The sequence below is a fragment of the Cajanus cajan genome, chromosome 10 (genome assembly GCF_000230855.2).
Source record: "Cajanus cajan strain Asha chromosome 10, NIPB_CcT2T_4, whole genome shotgun sequence".
NCBI classification, from domain to species: domain Eukaryota; kingdom Viridiplantae; phylum Streptophyta; class Magnoliopsida; order Fabales; family Fabaceae; genus Cajanus; species Cajanus cajan.
The window spans coordinates 21,649,219-21,667,625 of record NC_138526.1 but is presented as its reverse complement, the minus strand read 5'-3'; the positions used below and the strand labels follow the sequence as shown (position 1 = coordinate 21,667,625).

Below are 18,407 nucleotides of genomic sequence, written 5' to 3'. Positions count from 1 at the left end.
ATGCTAATCAGCTAATCATGTCTTAATTATGCACTTGTCCTTATTAAGTGTGATTTGTACTATAACCCGTTTAACCTATCGGCACATTGCCGAGCCGACAGGCTAATGCTTGGGAGGTTGCATGTCTTCGGCTGTTGACCGGGCCGATAAACGTTTACTTGGTAATCTTATCGGATCCGCATTGGGCCGAGCAGATACGTACGGGGATGCATCATGCTATTTGCATCGGCCTTCAACCGAGCCGACATGTGTCAGTTGACTAATCTCGACCTTCGGCTATAAGCCGAGCCGACGCTAACGTCAACCTTGGGTATGGTCCAGTTCGCATGGGTGTCTGACGGAACGGTACGTGTTGGTCAACGTGACCAATAGGGTCCTCCCGGTACAGCTAGTAACACTACCATTTTTTTTTTACACCAGCCACTATTTTAAAGTCTCAACTATTGACTGAATTTTATTAGAGATAACAAATTTTAATAGATTCTACTATTAAATGAAAAAAGACTCATTAAATAAAACAGGAAATGCACAGAATTATAATTTTCAACTAATAATAGAGAATAAAGATAGTTAAAGTACCTCTTAACATTCCTCTCGAATAAATTATGTGCCCTTAAAATATTAATAGTGCAAGGGTTTTAGTTATGAGGTGTTTAGTTGTGGAGGGATTTAGTTAAAGGAGTTGCGGATACATACAATGGGCAAGAAATCAGACATATGCTTGCAAAGATATGCTTTGACCAAATTTGAAGGGTGTTGGAGAACTTGGTTTTATCTTCCTTATAACATAACTCTTTTCGATAGGTGTCCTCCCAGAACAGCATTGTTTACCAATTAGCGAGGAGCAACAATAAGTTCAGCAGCAACTTGACAGCATATGAAATTTTGCTGTTTGAGATGGGGCTCAAGAGTGCATCGCGGGACACTCAAAGAGGCCAAAATATTATTCAGTTCTGAATTACATAGTCATTCAAGATTCAGCATTTGTATCATATACTGTTCCCTCCCCATCCTTTGTCATTTAAAGGAAGAACAGGTATGCCAAATGAATTATTAATTCTACAAATTCATTATTTGCATATGAAAAAAATGTAAATAACTATACAGAAAATGTCCACTAGGATGAAATGACAAGTCTCGATGGAAAGCAGTTTAGAGTGACTTTGTCTTGCCTCCACTAGCGCAGTGATAAAAGTTTAGGCTGTTGAACCTTGTATGTACAAGAGATAACAATTTTATGATCATAGCAATCAGTAATTCAATAAGCGATATAAGCTTGATCAAACTCAACGAAATGTTAAGAGCTTAACAAGTGATGCAAATAGGTCTACCACTTCCAAGCATCTTAGTCTTATTCAACCTTACACGGGAGCACTCACCCATGTTACTTAACTGAGATTAGGTGACTGGGGGCATAATCTTCTTAAAGATCAGCTATTCTAACTGAACCTGCTTTGATCATATAAGAGCCATATTAGCAATTTCATCCTTTTCAATCTTAGATTATTCTCAAAGTCATACACTACAAAATAATTTAGAAAAGTCACACAACCCAGGGCAATTTCTCAGTTATTAAATAAAGAAATAATAGTGTAGGTGGAAAGTAAGTCATTTATAGGATCATTTCCCCGATGTGTACCAAAACAGTACCTTTTTGGGAGATAATTTTTAACTTGGAGCAAGATTGAACAAAAAAATGAATAAAATATTTGTATCTGCAGTTATACTTGTGCCCATGTAACTAAATAGTAATGAACAATGGCATACAATGATTGCCACCTCAAGGGCTTACATACCAGGCAGCAAGAAAATGCATAAGTATATATGAGTATGACATTCTATTTAAAATTACCAACAAAATACATAAATTATGCAAATGCCATATAAAATTTATCCTTTCAAAATTAGAGAAAAATATACAAAATTTCCAGTGTGATAGGTCATTAGGTCAGTTAGTTATATTAGTAATTAGTGGAAAGGGCCTATAACTGATTAGGCCCATTAAGGGTGGATTTGTGTTAGCATACCAGCCTATAAATATGAAAAGGAGTTGAGAAGAAGAGTCAATCATTTGGTGAAATAGAATTGGGACTAGGGTAAAACCTGGATCTCTCAAATATCCAGGGAATTCTTTGTAGAAATACAATCAATCAATAAAGAAATTCTGTTTGACTTCCATTTTCCATCCAGTTTCTATCAACTGGTATCAGAGCTCTGATCTTGGAGCTGTGGGTATCAATTCTTGCAGATGATTATAGAATTTGAAGGAAAAGAAGCCTATTGGTAGTTGATTAACATGGAGCAGCATTTTGATGCCTTAGGCATAACTGAGCAAGAAAAGATACAAATGGTTGGGAAGGCTATGTGAGAACGTGCTTTTGTTTGGTGGCATGTGTGGAAAGAGGACCATTCAAGTGCATCATGGTGGCTATTTGTGAAGGCTTTGCTCAAAGAGTTCCAGCCAGAATTTGATCCAAATATTTGGATTCAAGAAGACAGCCATGAACCAATGGAGCAGAGGGCAGAAGCTGATGACAAAAGGAAGTCAGAAAAAGATACATAAAAGAAGCAAGAATTAGGAGGAGCAGAAATGTTGAAAAAAGAAGCAACCCAGGAGAGAGAAACCCAACAAACACGACAAGTAGAGATGCAAGTTCAAGAAGAATGAAAGAAACACAGAGTGAGAAGTTGAGAGTGGAGAAGTGAGAAAGTCATAACCACTCAACATTCTGGATCAACAACCTGAAAACAGAAGCAAATATGACTATTGGAAGGTGGAAAACAATAGCCACTTTGGGGAAGAAGCTACCTTCAGCGAACTAGAACCAAATCAGTTGACCCATCACCAGTCACCACCATTAGAGCCACCTTACTTACATTCGCCCATAGGAGCCAAAGGGTCATCAGCAGTATTGGACTTTATAGCTTTTGGCCTAGTGGTAAGCGCTCGATCCACCAATTGGTATCAGAGCCAAGGTCATGAGTTCGATACTCAGCGGGGCAATTGCTGAGGGGGAGATTGTTGCGGGTTGCATCAATTGTCCCGTGGCGGAGGCTAGGTGGGCCAAGTCACTGTTGAATCATAGCGCTTGGGCTGCTACTTCTTAAGTAGAAAGAGTTGCGCCCTGACTATCAGCTATAGCTTTTGGCCTAGTGGTAAGCGCTCGATCCAACAGAGTTTTTGCACATGTTGTTCAAGCTCCCACAGTTGGACCTACCAAACTTTGGTGCTCATTTGGTGGCTGATATCATGCTGGACAGAGACAAGGATGAAGGATCAGAGAAAACAGAAGGGGTTGAAATCTTTTTCTAAATTCATGGATCAAGTCCAATTGATTAAAGAGAAGAATAATGATTATGAAAAGGGAAGTGATTTTCTAAGATTAGGAAAATGGGCCCAGCAGAATGGAGTGGAGCAATGGGACCTCATCAAAGTTGCAGAAGCATTGACACTGTTTTATGAGCAAAAACACAGCAAGAAACAGAAGATTAAAGAATAATGGAGGCACTCACATATGTGTGTTTGACCCAGGAGGATTCAAAGTTAATTTTGGGCTGCAATGGTTTGGTTGGCACTGTTCTATCAGTGTAACAATAATCACCAAATAGAATAAAGGATTTTCATAGAGAATGAGAAAACAAACTGTACATAAGAAGATCCACAGTACCTAAATGAAGAATGTTTACTTATATTTTATGATAGTAATATGCAAATCCTTTTTATGATATACTTTTCCAAAGATCCTTAAGAAACATACATGTCATCAGGGAAAATACCATCCATGTATGGACACTAAATGAGCCTCAATAAGGGATGTATCACTGATGAATGAACATTTTACACCAGAAACCATGTTAAAGCATTTAGCTGACTATTATTCAAGATTAAGCAACAGTATCAGGTTTAGGAAGAGAGCAACATGAATCTGATTGCACAGTGCTCATCTATGTTACTCCACTTTTCAGCTTTTTTGCAATAAAAGAACCAAGTCAAACATCTATACTTTCTCCGTAAACATCACACAGTTGTCAACCACTTCTTTAAATCCACCAAACCTTAGAAATGTGTAAATTAACAATGAAGTAACACCTCATTTACTAAGTTTGGAAAACACAGGACAGAAGATTGCTTTGTAGAACCACAACAGAACTAGCAATATATGGTGTTCTACAATAAATGAATAACACTGAATTTGCCAACTTAGAGCATGTTTGGATTAAAGTTTGCAAACTTAAGTTTGAGTGAATTTCATTTTGCAAACTGAGTTAGCAAAAGCAACAATGACGGAATTGCTTTTAATTGAAACTTAGTTTTATACCAAGGGTTTGGTCAGATAAATTTCTCTAGAAACACTTATACGAGAAAAATAAAACAAAAATGAACTAAGTTTCTCTATAATCTAAAACTAGCTTAAACTTATATTAAAAAATTGAAGCAGCTATACAAGAAAGCTTCTACAAATTAACTTGCAGAGAAGTTTACTTCATTTTTCGTTCTTTTTTTTTTTTCTTCCTATAAGTGTTTCTTGAGAAACTCCAAATACTAGAGTCCAAAAGTACTATTAAAAGAAGCTAAGCATATCAGCAAACTGAGTTTACTCGGCAAACATAACTTATAAGTGGCGAATCGGCACCAAACAAAGCCTTAAATTTGAATGAAGCTCAAAGCAACACTCCCTTTACTTGTATTCCAAATTGAATATCAATCGCATGTTGCAACCTCCCAATTGGAAACCAAACATCCACCAAGCAATGAAAAGAAACACTCATAGCAAAATTCACCATTAAAACAACCCCAAACCTTGAATCATACATACCTCAATGCAATTGCAAGCTGGGCCAATCCGGCGGGCGGAACAACTGAGCAAAGTCGGGACACTCTGGCAAGGGAGAAATTTTGCCATCATCCAAATAAAAAACCCCCATTCCATTTTGAACCCTTGTGCCACCCAATCCATCATCCCTAAAAACGACGCAGTTTCCTCTCCGAACGCCCAAATCCTTGGCGGAAGCAGAGAAGGCGCAATCGTCGCCCAGAAACAGCACCCTGTCCCCCAAGCTCCTCACCTCGACCCACCTCTTCCCCTCCCGGTCGAGGCTAAACACGTCGAACCGCACCGTCCTCTCCCACTCGAACGCGTCGAAGTCGTCGAAATCCTCGAACTCGCGGTCGTTGGAGAGGAAGAGGTCGACGAGCAGCAGCGCGCCGTCGGACTCCACGAGGAACTTCTTGTCGCCGCCGAAGACGGGGGCGGCGGCGAGGGCGAGCGAGGCGTCGGGGAGGGCGACGGTGACGGTGCGGCCTGTGTTGTCGACGGCGTGGAGAGTGCCGCGGAAGACGCAGACGTCGTCGTAGGGGGTGGGCATGTCGGGGATGATGGTCCAGGAAGGGTCGGGGGAGGAGCGGAAGAGCGCGAGCTTGCCGGAGATGTGGATGGTGAGGAGGGCGAAGGGGGCGGTTTGCGTGGTGAGGACGAGTTTCTCCATGTAGAGGGAGGCGGTGGCGGAGGAGGCGGCGGAGAGGAGGAACTCGCGGGCGAGGTGGAGGGCGGGGAGGCGGAGGAGGTTGAGGGAGAAGGGGGGAGGGGTGAGGGGGAGGCGGGAGAGGGGGGTGGAGGAGGGTGAAGGTGGTGGGGTTGTGGTGGTGGGAGTGTTTGAGTTTGAGGAGGGAAGGGGGGGTGGTGGGGAGGGGTGAGGAGGAGGAGGGTGTGGGTGGAGAGGGAGAAGGTGGAGGTGAGGGGGAGGGGGGGGAGGGAGGGTGGGGGTTGGGGGAGTGGAGGACCGCCATGAGGAGCAGACGGAGCGGAGGCGGAGGCGGTAGAGTGGGCTTTCTAGACGGCACGATATTAGCTGGAGCAGTTCACCAGGGAGTTCCGACCACTCTGCTGACCTTGATGGATCCATGGAAATGAGACTACAACTACAAAATCTGGAGTTATTATATCTTAATTCAACCATCACCAGGTACCACTTTTGAATTCCATCAGGCATCAACCCATTTTTATTTATATTATATTTTTTTATGTCGAGGAAATTTCTAAACAAAAATAATAATAGCATCGTAATAAAGCCACCAATATATGATTTATTGAATAGGAAAATATTCTACATGAATTTTTTTAAAAAGAGAGACGAATCTCACAAGAATATTTTTTAATAAAATCAAATATCATATATGATTGATCACATGTTAGCAGTAAGATAGAAAGAACTTAATGTCGTGTAAAGATTAATATTGTCATTAATAAGGAATAATGTTTTTATTATGAATTTTAATGCACAGTAACATCTTTTTAGTATATAAAATAGGAGACTTGACCACAAGATACATATATTACATTTTTATACTATTTACATGTATATATAATCACTCCATTTGGAGGATTTTAGAGCTTATAGGAGAAGGAGAAAATAAGGTTCTCAACTTCAAGCAAGAGTTTGAATAGATCTAGTTTTTAGTAAGTGCATTTGGCATTTATCATGGGTGAGATAAACTTTTCCCCAACCACCACAAAATGATATATATTGATAGTAGAATGGGAAGGGGAAGGAAGCCGATAGAGAGAATGAATGAGAAACTCGACCAACAAATACAAGGAGAAAACATATTTTCAAATTATATACTCTTATCGAGAAGAGATTCAAGGAAGAAAACTCTTCTCATTCATACTATATTATTAAAATAATTTTAGCAATAAATTATTGATTTTGTAATTAATATCCAATTTTTAAAATACTGAATATTTTGTTGATGAATATTTATCATGTGCATGATTTAAAAATACTATCCTACAAAGATTAATTAAATAATATTTTTGAATTTTCATATTCAAATAATAGTATTATAATTGATTGTAGGCTTTTTAACCTTAATTAATAAATTTAAAAAGGTAATAGATCACGTCGCGATCAACGCCTTATTTGCCTAGAATGCACACTTAAGGAGCCTCGTGCCTGCCATTCTTGTCGACACCCTGATTATTATAGACTTCTGCAATCAAAAATCAAGAAAGCAGATGAGATGCTACAACCCATTACTTTATGTTTGGGTGTACACCCACTTCTTCGCCAAGGGAGATATGGGAAAGCTATCTGACTCATTGAGAAGTTTTCTTAGAATTCCCGTATTGAAGAAATACGCCATGGCTTGAAAAGCCGAATTGGAGGATTGCATCGTAGATTCCTTCGCATGGATGTATCCATAGTTTCGACCAAGTCAAGTACTAATTCGATGTGGCAAGTTCCCTAACATACCTTTAATGGGACAAAGAGGTTGCATAGCCTACTCTCTGACGCTAGCATTAAGGCAGCTCGGGAGGACACAAACTTTGCCAAATCTAAGAAACATCGGAGGAGTTTATTTCTTTTACTCTTCCAATTAGCAACAACTAATAGACACAATCAAGGAAGCGTGGAACATGCCATTCTACTTTAGAGATGACGAACTTGGAAGACCCCAAATAGCTTCTTCAGACAATTACAACTATTGGAGGAGTGAAAGGGGAGTCAGGGGCACAACCAAACTGATGAGCCAGCACGAGCAACAGCAAGTCAACGCCTTGACTAAAAGGATAGAAGTTTTGGAAGCTCAAGTAGTGGCTTTGGAGGAAAAAGATGAGGCATCCAAACTTAATATTGATAGTCTACAAAGGTAGTACAAGAAGTTAGACATGAAGATCGAGCGATTGAAAGATGAATGCCCCGGCTGTAATACACAACCGATGAAGACTCCAAGAGTTGATTTATCAAAGGTATCACAACTCGAAGTCAAGCTCCATGAACAGGCACGAGAAATGGAGTAGGCACACGAAATCTTATCCATGGCCTAATCTGAAGTTCGAGTCTAGTGAGAGATAACTCAAGAACGAGTCACCGCTATCTCTAGCTATTAACAAAGGGAGAAAAAGGACTTGAGCAACTTAGAGAAGTCACCCATCAAAGGGGCTGAAAGTTGTGATGGGATACCAATAAGAGAAGGAAAAGGAAGCACAATCAATTTACGACAACATGAGTAAGGCGGTCCATGAATAGGCAAAGGCAATAAAGAGACATATTCTGGAAGCCAAAGATGACTTATCTATGTATCAACCAAGAATAAGTTTCTTTAAGCTTCTATGTTATTGTCAAAATTTATTGAAAAACATTGTATAGAGAATATTCTCTAAATGGAGAAATCAATAAGAATGATATTCATTGAATTTCTCAACTGTCTTTGCATCTTATATTGCATTTCATTTAGAAAAAAACACCCTCCTCATAAATAATGAAGATGTAAAAAGGGAAATCTAATTTGTGCATATTAAATCAGATAATGAAATCATTGGTAATCAACTGTAAATCTGACATATCAAATCGGGGAACACTCCATATAAAACCAGTAAGCATGCAAAAGGACGAAGGGCAAAACATGCCCAAATTAACAATTCGAGCGCTTGTTCCTTTTCCGTATGAAAGTGACAAGGTTGTGTCGTGGATCTAGGAAGTACAAAGCTCATAAATCGTGGATTCATCAAATATTATCGAGATTGGACGAATGACTAGGATTGGACGAGTCTACACTCCTATAGAATCACAAAACAAGGTCCCTAAGGAAAAGGATGAAGAGGAGGAGAGAAAGGAATTTAACGGAGAAGAGGAACTCCTCAAATTTATGTAACAGAGCGAGTATTCCATCATCGATCAACTGAACCATACTCCATCAAAGATCATGTTGCTTTCGCTGAGCATGAGCTTAGAGCCACACCGAAAGGCTCTATTAAAGGTCTTAAACGAAGCCTATGTCACTCACCACATCTCTAGGATAAATTTGAAAAGATCATTAGCCACATCATGACTAATGATCACTTAACTTTCACAGATGATGAGATACCAAATGGACGATTTGACCATAACAAACCTTTACATATCTCTGTAAAATGTAAGGAGTTTCTCATTGCCAAGGTCATGGTAGACAATGTGTCCTCTTTAAACGTGCTACCTAAGAGAACTCTTGACAAATTATTAATCAAAGAGGCCCAGATGCGACCAAGCAACATGATCGTTCAAGCCTTCAATGGATCCTAAAGAGAAGTGATGGGAGAGATCACATTACCTATTTAGGTAGGGCCTACCATTTTCAATGTAAAATTCCAAGTGATGGATATCGCTCTTGCTTATAATTGTCTCCTCAGAAGGCCATGGATACACCAGGCAAAGGCGGTACCCTCCACACTACATCAGAAGGTCAAGTTCGTGATTAATGATAAGCTGATGATTATGCAAGCAGAGGAGGACATGATCGATAACAAACCATTAACTATCCCATATGTGGATGCGGAAGAATAAGCTTTAGAGACTACTTTCCAAGCATTCGAAATCACCCATGTTGAGAAAATCTCAAGCAAAAGGAACCTGGTGGCTCAAAGTTTGTTCAAAAGCGACTATCGATCAAGGTAAGGACTTGGTATAGATGCCCAAGGAATAACGGAACTGCCAGACTACATAAGCAATTCAGGACAAAGAGGCTTAGGGTATGAACCAACAACAAAACATAGAAAAGAAAAGTCGAGTGGTCCTACTCTATACGAGATCTTCCAAAGCACCGGTATCCAAGCAAGTGGAGGAACAGTCTTGGTAATCAGACCAACCAGGCTTCTCTAAAGGGGGAATCTTTTTTATTTCCCTATATATGAATCACAAACTCGGGATATACCCGGGCCCACGAGCTACAATAAAAGGGCACGTGTAAATTGAAAGTTTCTTTTAATGTCATTCGCTATTTCTATTCATTTCTTTTCTTTCTTTAAATTCTCAATCTAAGCCTCATCAAACAACCCGCAATAAACAAGATATATCTGGAATAGGAACATTATTCAGACGATGGCCCCAAAAAGTACTAAAAGCGAAGAAATATGATAAAAAATGATCATGTGAGTTAAAGTAAGACTATGGGTTTTTTAATCAGGCAAAAGATAGCCAACCATGGTTATAGTTAACCATGGTTAGTCTAGCTTGTACCATAAGCCAACTAAACTCTATATATTGTAGTTTTTTCCATTGTGTAGGAACTTTTTATGCATATTCAAATTTTGGTTGAGAATTTCTCTTTAAATTCTTTCTCTAAAAAATTTAAAATTCTTTCTTTGATTTACTTCCAATTCTCTTATCCTCTTCCTAAGAATGTGGTGAGAGTTGAAGAAGTTTATCTTCTACCTTGAAGTGGCACCACTTGAAGAAAGTTTGTCACCTTCAAAGGTGAAACTAGAGGTCTCTTCCTCCATTAGAGACCTTGAAGAAGCTTGAAGAGTGTCAAGAAGCAAAAGATCTAGGAAGAAACTTGAAGAAGAAGCCACATCAATTCGATTCCTCCATAAGGTTTCCATCACCATTGGAGAGAGTGCAAAATAGAAGCTAGGGCTACAAGGAGCCAATAAAATCATGGGATCATCACTCCGTGTAAGGGGGGAGTGAAATTGCCACATCCATGGGTATATGTGAAATGATGGACTCCTTCCTTCCATGGTGCGTCCAATGACTTCCAAGGAGGAGCTCTCACTTTCTCCACGGATTAGGATGAAGAATGATGGTTGGATGTTTCATCAAGGGTGATGAAAAAAAATATTGGGTGATAAAGGAGAAGAATAAGTGGAAGGTGTTTTTGGTGCTCTTGGCTAGCTCTCTCCACTAAGGGTTAGTGGAGGCCACTCAAGGGAACCCAAGCTCACTCTAGGGTAGAGAGGAGAAGATATGGTCGTGAGGTCTTAAGAGACTAAGGAAGGCTTCTTGAGACAAAAATGCTCACTTAAAATGTATATATTTCAAAGTGGTCACATGGAGGAGGGCTCATAGTACTTATAAAGAGAGAAGAAAGCATCTAAGGTTTCTAGGGGGCTTTGGCCGAAAATTTTAGGGTCTCCCCCACCCTAAATAAACCTTAAATGCACACACATGATGATCATGGCTTTAGGTATCGTGTGCTCTCCATCTTCCTCCACTCTTCTTGCCACAGACCTTATGATAGGCCCTATGTGATGCTTCAAGGATGGTCCTCCATCATGAGAGATAAGGGAAAAGAGCCAATCTTTAAGTCTTTTAGGTTGTTTGTTTAACTTGTATGGACATGTATGGATATGATTGAGAATCTATTGTTGTTTTATTATACAATTCGTGTATTTTGTTATGATTAAATTGACATGGTGATGAATTGATGTATTTTGACGGTTAAGGTTGTTATGTGTATGAATTAGGAGATTTTAGGCTTAAATGGATGAATTTAGATGATTTGATAACATTGTGATGTTGTATAAGTATTGAGTGACTGTTTGGCCAACTAGATTGTAAAAGATACAAGTGGATATGTGTGGATGGGTGATGGAATCATGCCTAGGAAGGCAAGGGGTGACACATTGAAGGAGCCAAGAGGAGTTGGCTAGACATGAAGTTTTGGGCCAGTCAAGGCCCAATGGGCCCGACGGGCCTGGAAGGCCCAATTTGAGCTTCACATGGGCCATCTCTTGATAAATCCATTTTTCTTATATTTTGTACATATTATATTAGTATAGGTTTCACATATTTTGGTCTTGTATTTTGGACCACATAGAATAGTATTTTTTGGGCCATAGGCTTATTGGGCCTAGTTTTGGGCTTCATGGGCCTTTGGGCTTTTGGTACCCAATATTGGGCTCATTTTGTTTCTTTTATTATTTCCTAATGTTTGTATATGTTTGGCCATTGTATTTAGGCCATTAGATTAGGATTTAAGGAGGATTATTAGTTTAAGTGAATTAGGCAAAACTAGGTTTAATTTAGCATGCATTTAAGTTGCATTTTGAGTCACATGGATGGTGCCACCTTGGCTGAACATGTGTGACTCAAATTCAACCCTAAATGCACACTAAATCAAACCTAAATACACCTAGCATCAATGTGAACTGGACTTGTACATGTGAGTTAAGTTTTGAATTCAAAATTCAAAATTTGAATTCAAAACTTGGCGCCACATGTGAAGCCTCCACATTGGCGCCAAGTGTCCCTAATTTCGGATCCATTTAAGCTCCCTCCTTCACACATTGTAATCACTTTTGACATATATGAAATTTGAGAGCTTACTTCAGCCAAATTTCGTCCAAAAGTCACCAAGAGAGAGCCATCACTTTTTAGAAACCCTAGCTAGGTTTTCTACCTTTTGAAGTGAGCTTTCCTTTGTTCCTTAAGCTTGGATGCTTCCATCCATAGCCTAGGAAACCTTAGATCCGAAAATCTTCCTCCAATCAAGTGTTCTTACCTTTGGTTCAAGTCTCCTTGAAGAGGATCCGAGCATAGGAGAAGCTAAGGAGAAGAACTCCAATCACTCCTCCTTCCTTCTCCATCATTTTTTGTATCAGAGCAAGGTTCTTCTTGGAGATAAGTTTCCTTAATTTTTTTGGTCCGTTTGTATTGTTGTCTTTGTGTTCTTGTGTGTTTTGTTTGAGTTTCATTTCGGATCTATTTGTTTTTGAAAAAAAAATTCTATCCATAGATCCATTGAGTGATTGTATTTTGATTTTTCTTTCACAATCAATATGTTTAGGACTATTTGCTTGTGCTTCTTTTTTTTTTGTTTGAGTCTCTCATTTTCCTTGCATGTGTCCGTGATTGGACTTCATACATTTGCATTAGATTTTTGTTTTGAATCCTTGTTTTGTCTTAGTAGTTTGTGTTTAGTCCTTATATGTTGCAAATTCCTTGAATAGCATGTTTAACCTAGTTTTCTTTTGAGTTGTTTGTCTACATTTTGGTCTCGGTTTGTTTACTCTTCTTGCCTACCTATATGTGCTTTTTATGTTACCTTTTTGAGTTCATAATTTGCTATTAGTTCTAGCAAATTTCTTAGAGTTAGGTTTCCATTGTGTACTTAAGTTTTCAAATCACTTTCTATAAAAAAAATTCTTGAAACAATTTTGTGTTACTTAAAATTTCAAGTGAATCATTTTACTTCTAGTGCACTATTTCTTTTGGATTAAAATTTTAAAAGTGTAGTTTCTGGAAAACAGAGAAAATACAGAGCATGATTTCTCAAAATAGTTAAAAAAGAAAGTGAACAAAAGAATCCAATTAAAACCTAAAAACTAGTGCACTAGTTCCACCAATTTCACTTGAAATTTGACAAACTTGTAGTCTCGGTTTCTTTACATTGGAATTGTGAAAAATTTGAAAACAAAAGGCAAATGTCTTCTCTGGAATCTTAATTTGAATTCAGAAAAAGAAAGAATAAAAAAAATTATATAAAGCATTTTTAAGAGTAAAAGCCGAGAAGAGCAAAAACAAGAAAAATTCACTTGATTCCATATTTTCTTTGGACTACTATTTTGTGTGTACTTGTTCAAATTCCTTCAAATTTTTTTTGTTTTTTTGTAAATCTATTCTAGTGCCTATCTAGGAGATTTCTTTACTGTGTGCTAGCTTTCATTGGAGTCTTATTTTTCAGCATTCTTTGTTAGATATCTTTGAGTCTTGTCATAAACACCTTATTCTTCAATTTTTGGTATAAGCTTCTTAAATTGTGCTTTTTTTGCTTGTCTTGTTTTCTTTGACTAAACATTCTGTGCTGGAAGTGGCCTCAAATCCTTGCTTAAGGATCAAACATTGACTCAACAAAAAGTAGGAAGAGACTTGGACATTAAAGACTTCAAAATTTGACCTAATTTAGTGACCAAACTTTTCCTAAACTACCTTCACAAGAGTGATCATTCCTTTAACCTTGTGAGCAACCTTTATTAATCACTTTGTTGTGTTCATTGTGCAGGGTCCAGGAGCAACTTAATTCAAGGATTAGTGGCGGATTGGAACACTTAAACAAGTGTTAGAAAAATTGGACAACAAATCCGTCACTAATTTGGTCACAAAAGCCGCCATTATTTGCTTTCTAGTGTAGTTTAAATTCTTGCAAATTCTCTTGTATTTTAAATCAATTTGTAAAGCTTGGAGGGAGTATTAAGAAGCTGGTCAGGTATATCTAACCCTTGGTAGCCTACTCACGTGTAGTACTAGTGGAAGTGGCTTGGAAATTTCATATGTTTCAAGCTTCCACTTAGGGCAAACCGACTAGTTGCTTATCCTTGTTTCCTTTAAGTTGTTTGATCTTAATTGTGTTTACTTTGCTGCCTTGATTCGTCTAGACTTGTGTAGATTTAATTGTTCACGCTTAGATAGCTCCAAAAACAAATTGTGAAAAGCATACACATAAAAAATTTTGTGAAAATCTTTGTGGAATTGAAAATACCACAAGGGATTTTAGTGATTTTCACTTGAAAAGGCTTGGTTATTAAGTGGCTCTTAGTAGCTCACCTCCCTTGATAGTGCAACTTGTACACTTAGACTTCCAAGTGCTATTTTTGTTCCTAGAAAATACCAAAAATATTTTATCTCTTTTGCATAGCATATAAAAATTCTTTTGTTTAATCATGAGAAAATATTCTTCAAATGGTAGTGATTCAAGCTGTCCAAAAAGTTTTTCACATCATACTCAAAGGCTTAAATCACTAACACCTTGGACAAAGCAAGAAGTGTTAAAAAGAGAAAAAGAAAAACTTGAAAGAAAAGCACAACTTGCAATTTTAGAAGAAGAAATTCACATTCTTAAACAAAAGGAAGAAAAACTTTTAGCAAAAATAAAATTGAGAAAAACAAAGAAAAAGGAAATAAAAAAGGCATGTATCTTAGGGAAGAGTAAAGAGGAAAATATCTCCTCTAAAGGACTTGTGAGTGAAGAGAGTTTTTCTATCACTGAAAACCATTTGCCAAATACTCTCTTCTTACATAAAGACCTTAACTCTTACCCATATGCTACCACTAGTCATGAAGTAGAGATTCTAGAAAAAAAATATTTTAAAGAAAAATGAATCTCAACTTCAAGATATAGTGAAGAAGGAGTGGACTATTCCTAATTTTACTCCTTATACTACTTCCATGAAGGTGCACAAGGGAGGAAGTATTTCTGTGGTCTTAATAAAGCACCCAATTTTTGGTTTACATTGTTTGGTGGATACAACTTTTAATAATCTATATTTTATGTTTGCTCTTATGGGAAGATCTTACTCTTTTGAACTTAATATGATTCCTTCCTTACAAGACAAATATAGTTTATATGATTATGAGTATCTAGCAAACAATCAAATCCAAAATTGTTTAGGACGTTTTCTAGTTGTCTTTTCTTTATATTTTAGGAAAAGCCTAGGTTACCGTTTAGGGTACTTTAGGCAAGATGTTGTAGTTTTTAAGAATCACTCTTTTCATTGTTTTAACCATAGTGTCATTACATTTTTAGGATTTCATTCTAGGTTATACTTAGAAGAGGATCCTATTTTTACTTTTAGGGAGTCTAATTTTGATAGTTTATTTTTCTTTCTTAGGCTAGATAGAAGGACTCCTCTTAGGATCCACATTCCATTTTCTTTTCATGAACATGTCACCTCTTATACATGGTTTTTTGTGCATGTAGGTGATGATTTTTCTCCCATGGATCCTCGTGATTTGAGGACAAATCCTTTTCAAGAGGGAGGGGATGATGGAATCATGCCTAGGAAGGCAAGGGGTGACACATTGAAGGAGTCAAGAGGAGTTGGCTAGACATGAAGTTTTGGGCCAGTCAAGGCCCAATGGGCCCGACGGGCCTGGAAGGCCCAATTTAAGCTTCACATGGGCCATCTCTTGATAAATCCATTTTTCTTATATTTTGTACATATTATATTAGTATAGGTTTCACATATTTTGGTCTTGTATTTTGGACCACATAGAATAGTATTTTTTGGGCCATAGGCTTATTGGGCCTAGTTTTGGGCTTCATGGGCCTTTGGGCTTTTGGTACCCAATATTGGGCTCATTTTGTTTCTTTTATTATTTTCTAATGTTTGTATATGTTTGGCCATTGTATTTAGGCCATTAGATTAGGATTTAAGGAGGATTATTAGTTTAAGTGAATTAGGCAAAACTAGGTTTAATTTAGCATGCATTTAAGTTGCATTTTGAGTCACATGGATGGTGCCACCTTGGCTGAACATGTGTGACTCAAATTCAACCCTAAATGCACACTAAATCAAACCTAAATACACCTAGCATCAATGTGAACCGGACTTGTACATGTGAGTTAAGTTTTGAATTCAAAATTCAAAATTTGAATTCAAAACTTGGCGCCACATGTGAAGCCTCCACATTGGCGCCAAGTGTCCCTAATTGCGGATCCATTTAAGCTCCCTCCTTCACACATTGTAATCACTTTTGACATATATGAAATTTGAGAGCTTACTTCAGCCAAATTTCGTCCAAAAGTCACCAAGAGAGAGCCATCACTTTTTAGAAACCCTAGCTAGGTTTTCTACCTTTTGAAGTGAGCTTTCCTTTGTTCCTTAAGCTTGGATGCTTCCATCCATAGCCTAGGAAACCTTAGATCCGAAAATCTTCCTCCAATCAAGTGTTCTTACATTTGGTTCAAGTCTCCTTGAAGAGGATCCGAGCATAGGAGAAGCTAAGGAGAAGAACTCCAATCACTCCTCCTTCCTTCTCCATCAATGGGTTTGGAGGAAACCTAGATTTCAAAGCTCGCGATTTTGTGAGGTGTAGAATTTGCGGCCACACCAAGGTTTCCTTCATGGTACTGAGCGTGGATGCATGGTTACAAGTGTAAGGGATGAATGGAGTCACATCAAGTATGGGGACATCAGAGAGATCTTTGACTTTCTTGCGTTTAGGGAGAGGTGTTTTGCCCAATGCCACTTGACAACAATTTTTGTAGTAGTAGGGCATCAAGGGTGGCCCCAATCACATTGAGCATGTTGGTTCCAAAAGGGTTCCTGACTCCTTAGTGTTAAGGGTGGAAGTGTTCACGTCGAACACAAATGAGGCAGATGAGGTTAGCAAAAATACACATAGAAGGGGGGTTAAATATGTGTGTGTGTGTATATAAATGAATTTTAAAAACATTTTTGCAAGGGACTTCTTCGTCTAAAAATATGATTTCAAACATTTGAAGACTGTGCAGGATTTGCTTAGCATAAGGTTTTTGCGTCTGAGAGTTTATCGTCTGCTTCAAAGAAAATGTTTCTTAAAGATAATAAGTTAAGTGCGTGTATTTTCAGTCTAGAGATGGTTGCATTGAGAAATAAGAGGTAGACGAAGCTTTCAGTATAATAAATTGGCTAAAAAAATTTGCGTATGTGTCTAATAAATAGATGAGAAGTGCAAAGTGTTTTATACTGGTTCGCTTAAATTGAGTTATGTCCAGTCTCCTTCAATAGAAGGGTTCCACTAGATATTCAATGAAGTACATATAGTATTATCGACCACTTCTGGCCGCTGGCCGGCCAACTTCACTCATCAGTGCTAGTATTCTTTAATTAGCCTCTTTAGGCTCGCAGTGAGTATTTTAGACCACCCAGGTCAAGACCACTCCTGGTCCCGAGTATTCTCAACCATCCTTAGTTGGCCAACTTCACTCATTGGCTCTAGTATTTTTAATCAGCCTCTTCAGGCTCGCAATGAGTATTCTAGACCACCCAGGTCACGACCACTCCTGGTCCCGAGTATTCTCAACCACTCCTGCTTAGCCAACTTCACTCATTGGCTCTAGTATTCTTTAATCAGCCTCTTCAAGCTCTTAGTGAGGATTCTTTGATAAGCCTCTCTAGGCTTTACAAGTATTCTTTCTCTAGCCTCTTCAGGCTTTACAAATGTTAAATAGATGGTTTGGTTTGATTGTTTGGTTTACTCTCATAGAGAGGATACAAATATTTCTACATTCACTAAGGTATGCAAGCCTAGTTTTACAATGATTGAGTGTGTGGTTTACTCTCATAGAGAGGATACAAAGATAACTACACTCACTAAGGTTCATGTTCGTAAGTTACACTTAGAACTCCTTAGTCTACAAAGATAAATACATTATGGTAGATTTGATTGTATAAGCTCTATCTCTGGTTTCATTGCTTCATGGACTGGATATCACTCTTCACTAACGCCAACCTTTCAAGGTTTGAAGTCATGATATATATATATATGTCTTGTAAAATTTGCCCATTGTAAGTGTCCGTTGAAGCAGATGTAGTCGTTCATGACTAGTTTGATCTTTCATTTAATGCAGAAGATCTCGCATTAAATGTTGCTTCCTATTTATAGACATTGCATGAAGTCTTCTTTGCCTTGTTAGTAGTAGTGTCTGAGTTTAGCAGAGACCTAGGAACCTTTTTGTCCTTTTTCGCTCGCGTAGCTGTAAAGAGTTGTCCTTATCTAAAAAAGTAATGTACTTTTTATGACACATGCATGCTTTTACTTTTGCATGCTTTTCTTCTTCTTCTCTTCCTTTAATCACGCTATCATGTTGAGAGCATTTAAATGATCGTAGACGATGCCTTAATTTGTCCTTTGAGACTTGATTCTTCATAAGCTTGCGTGGAAGT

At 38.1% G+C, this 18,407-nt stretch overlaps 1 protein-coding gene across 7 annotated transcripts; it reads right to left on the bottom strand.

Annotated features, from left to right (window-relative positions):
• Positions 1 to 883: 883 nt before the first annotated feature.
• On the bottom strand, positions 884 to 5,997 carry LOC109806354 (F-box protein SKIP23). 7 transcript variants are annotated; one of them, XR_014430005.1, is made up of 4 exons: positions 4,818 to 5,997; positions 2,810 to 3,253; positions 1,380 to 1,449; positions 884 to 1,210 (listed from the first exon to the last, which is right to left on the bottom strand). XR_014430005.1 is itself a non-coding variant. In XM_083065075.1 (2 exons), exon 1 carries the CDS (start codon positions 5,989 to 5,991, stop codon positions 4,819 to 4,821), a length of 1,173 nt encoding a protein of 390 aa, XP_082921201.1. In that variant the 5' UTR covers positions 5,992 to 5,997; the 3' UTR covers positions 884 to 1,452; position 4,818. The 7 variants fall into 7 exon arrangements, 2 of the variants coding, with proteins under 2 accessions (XP_082921201.1, XP_082921202.1); XR_014430002.1 differs by having other exon boundaries at positions 884 to 1,449; XR_014430004.1 differs by lacking the exon at positions 2,810 to 3,253 and having other exon boundaries at positions 1,380 to 1,452.
• Between the last annotated feature and the right edge of the window lie 12,410 nt (positions 5,998 to 18,407).